At 46.1% G+C, this 4,186-nt stretch overlaps 1 protein-coding gene across 1 annotated transcript in view; it reads right to left on the reverse strand.

Moving 5' to 3' along the window:
- Positions 1-4,186, reverse strand: part of MAP1LC3B (microtubule-associated protein 1 light chain 3 beta) — a 12,006-nt gene extending 7,820 nt beyond the window's left edge. Inside the window, exon 1 of the mRNA XM_011928028.1 lies at positions 3,800-4,186. Coding sequence (XP_011783418.1) covers positions 3,800-3,851 — 52 coding nt within the window. The 5' untranslated portion in view covers positions 3,852-4,186. The remainder of the gene's footprint in view (positions 1-3,799) is intronic.

A 4,186-nucleotide genomic window follows, 5' to 3' on the forward strand; every position in this document is an offset into this window, starting at 1 on the left:
TGCATATTCCTATTGAATAAATATGCAAATGATAAATTTAGTGGGCCGGGTGCAGTGGCTCATGCCTGTAATCCCAGTACTTTGGGAGGCCAAGGCGGGTGGATCACGAGGTCAGGAGTTCAAGACCAGCCTGGCCACGATGGTGATACCCCAACTCTACTAAAAATACAAAAATTAGCTGGGCGCGGTGGCAGATGCTTGTAATCCCAGCTACTCGGGAGGCTGAGGCAGGGGAATCGCTTGAACTCGGGAGGCAGAGGTTGCAGTGAGCCAAGATTATGCCACTGTACTCTAGACTGGGTGACAGAGCAAGACTGTCTCAAAATAATAAAAAATAAAAATGATAAATTTAGATATTGTTAATAGTAAAATTAACCTAGTGGCTCTTATCCTTTGACTCCTTCTCTACTTCCCAGCGAGGTTCTCAGTGACCCCTCATCATCACCCCTCCTATTTACGAGACCTCTTCCTATGCCTGTCCTACCCCAGACCCTCTTCACAATAAAAACCTCCATTGTGTCTGTGTAGATTATTTCAGTGTACAGGGAAAATCACGATTTAATTCACTCCAGCAAATAAATGATACCTCTTTCATATATCCTGGAATGTTTCACATTTAAAAGCTTATCCTAATAAATCTAAAAGTAGAAACGTTCAGGCAGAGGGGAAAGATTTTTCTTTTGTTTTTTTTGAGATGGAAGTCTCCCTCTGTTGCCCAGGCTGGATTGCAGTGGCACGATCTCGGCTCACTGCAAGCTCCGTCTTCCAGGTTCACACCATTCTCCTGCCTCAGCCTCCCCAGTAGCTGGGACTACAGGCGTCCACCGCCACGCCCAGCTAATTTTTTGTATTTTTTTAGTAGAGATGGGGTTTCACCATGTTAGCCAGGATGGTCTCAATCTCCTGCCCTTGTGATCCGCCTGCCTCAGCCTCCCAAAGTGCTGGGATTACAGGCTTATGCCACCGCGCCTGGCTAGAAACACTTTTTTAATGTAAGAAACTAGGTTTGGCCAGCTGTGGTGGCTCACGTTTGTAATCCCAGCACTCTGGGAGGCTGAGGCGGGTGGATCACCTGAGGTCAGGAGTTCAAGGCCATCCTGGCCAACATGGTGAAACCATCTTTACTAAAAATACAAAAGTTAGCTGGGCGTGGTGGTGGGCGCCTGTAATCCCAGCTACTCAGGAGGCTAAGGCAGGAGAATCACTTGAACTCAGGAGGCGGAGGTTGCAGTGAGCTGAGATCATGACACTGCACTCCAGCCTGAGTGACAACAGCGTGAGACCCTGTCTCCAAAAAAAAAAAAAAAAGAAAGAAGGAAAAAACAGAAAGGCTTTATGGCTTTATGAAGTTTCAAAGTCAGACACTATAGTGTTTAAAGTTATCTTTACCCTGATTTATTCCCAAAATACGACCTAAAAAGCCAAAAATGATTATTTTCATGAAAGGTGTGAAGTATATAAAAGACAAGTTACTTCCTTAAGCTGTAAAGAATAGCACCCAAGTCTCCCATAGGAGCATCTTAGCAGCCTGTCCAGCAGCAACGAAAACCCAGTGCTGGGCCTGAGGAACTGGCTGTACAGTGCGCACTGATGCTCCACTCATTCTTCGGGAGACAGCTGTTTTAGAGGCTAACAGTATATTCAACAGAAGCATTATGAACAGCACAGTCAATGGCACAGAAGGAGGGCAAGTCTTTTACTCCCTTAGTTTCCTAATGCTGTAATGATCTGTTTTTATTTGTCTTTCTCAACAGACTGACTCCCTCCCCCCCCCCAGTCAAGGACCCAGCTCCAGGCCAAACTGTATTCCCCCAGGGTTTAGGCTTTACATAGAAGATAGTTAATCAACAACTGAATGATTGCTCCAGATGCACACCAAAATCTAATCTCCTTCCCCAGATTCCTTTCTTCTAAAACAAAAAAGAATCCTTAGAAGCCTTTACAAACATTAAAATAAAGGGCAGGAGCCTCAGGTTTCCTATTTTAATGAACACGTTATTTGCAAAGTTGTTTTGAGGCATCTTTAGTGATTTTAAGTACAATTTCAGTTACACATATTTTCCAGGATGTACCTTCTCAGAGAGGAATTGAAGCATTCCCCGTCCCCCAGGCCAGGCATGGTGGCTCACACCTGTAATCCCAGGTCTTTGGGAAGCCAAGGCAGGAGGATCACTTGAGGCCAGGAGTTCAAGACCAGCCTGGGCCACACAGCAACAACAACTCTGTTTTTTTTTTTTTGGTAGAGATGCGGTCTCACTATGTTGCCCAGGCTGGTCTTGAACTCCCGAACGCAAGTGATCCTGCCTTGGCCTCCCAAAGTGCTGGGATTACAGGTGTGAGCCACCATGCCCCACATAATTTTAATTTTTGAAGTTCATTCCAGTTTTCCAGTACATCTCCCAGGACACACTATGTCTCCTGACTCACAGTCTTGGTCCACTTAATATACTGGAAATGATGGCTACCTACTGGAAACTGAGAATTCAGGCCAGGTTAAAGGTACCAGTCCAGACTCTGCCACTAGGTGGACCATGATCTTCATCGCCAGGCCCCACCCAGTTTCTTTAGCTACAAAAGGAAGGGGTGCTTTTCAGTGAGCCTTAAAATCCATTTCAACTTTGAGAACCCTCTCAATCCTGGTAGAGTTTATCAGCAGAGCTATACTCAGTTTTAACCTTAAACTCACTCACTTGGAAAGAGAAAGCACCACTCAAGCTAATGGGGCTAATCTTAGACTCCATAAAGAGGTTCTCTCCAAGGATTCATTTCCCTCACTTACTGTGCTACACATGTCTGAAAATTGTCAGTAATCATGATCAAAATTACCAAAATATTCATGAACTAGAAAGATTTTTTAATTACCAAAATTAGAAGCAAGGAAAGGTAACAGCTGTTAAAAGAGACTTAAGACGTGTCTACAAAGTGACTATTAAAGAGACATTTAAAGGGGAGGGGGCAAAATAAACGTGAGCCAAGGGAAAAACCCTGAAAATACAGTGTATATAAGAAACATACATCGATGGGAAAAAAAAAAATGGGGCATTATTGCTGGTCTACCCTCAGGGCCACTTTTAGGTTCCAGGAAATTCCTTGTTCAGATGTGTTAATCTCACATTTCCTACCGTTACTACCTACTCTTCGCAGACATTTTTCCAGAACAACCCAAAAGTACTATAAGCAAAAAAGAAAATAACTATAGTTTCTGTTATGAGAAAAAAGGCATCTCTCCTACACAAATGTTCCCAGTTAACTTTTCATTGGTGAAAACAAAAGCCAGATCTGAGGTGGGCCGATGAATCGCTTTAGCCCGGGAGGTCGAGGCTGCAGCGGGGTGTGACTGCGCCACTGCACTCCAGCCCAGGTGACAGAGCGGGACCCTGTCTCAAAAACAAAAGAAAGAAAGAAAATCTGCCTTCAATGCTGCTCTCAGGGCTCAATAAGCCTAGACACCAGTAAGAGTTCATTAAGGTCACTAACAAGAAAACTTCTAACAGAAAAGGCACGTCGAAGTCTTGCTAACCAACGGACGGCCTCAAGAGGCTGTTTGAGAAGATATGCTTGGCAAGCCAAGGTCCATTTTCATTTACTGAAGTTTCTCAGGCACGAGAAATAAAATAACGGTCAAGAATGAGACCTGCAAAACTAGATCCAAACTCAAATGAATGCTAAGCTCTTTCTCGACTCCGGGAAACGAGGCAAAAGCAGACACACAGCACCGCTGTGTGGGTCCACTGGGATGCACGTGAACACGGTGCTTCCCTACCAAACCGGTGCCTGGAGCTTCAGCAGAAACTGATACCCGGACCTGCTGCGTTCTCTTGCCCAAAAGGGAAATAATCACTTCGCATCATCTGCGCGGAGTAAATATTGTGATGGTGACACCTGCACGTTTAACCCAATGCCAGGACACCTAAGTTGGGTTTCCAGTCTGAACCGGCGGAAAAGGGCTGTATTCCTGGTGTCAGGGGGAGACCGTAAACGCAAACCCAAGAGAAGTCTCCCAGCCCAGCTCCCGGGCTACACACAGAACTGTCAACACCGCCGTGGGCCGTCCCGGGCGCCGCGGGCCCGGGGGCCCAGCACGTTTCCCTCCTCTCGACCGAGGCACTGGGGTCTGTAAGGGGCACTCGCAGCCGGGCGGGCTCCCTCGACGGGAAAACTCGCCCTGAAGGTGACGCGCTGGGTC

The sequence above is a fragment of the Colobus angolensis genome, unplaced genomic scaffold (assembly GCF_000951035.1).
Source record: "Colobus angolensis palliatus isolate OR3802 unplaced genomic scaffold, Cang.pa_1.0 Scaffold76, whole genome shotgun sequence".
NCBI classification, from domain to species: Eukaryota; Metazoa; Chordata; class Mammalia; order Primates; family Cercopithecidae; genus Colobus; species Colobus angolensis.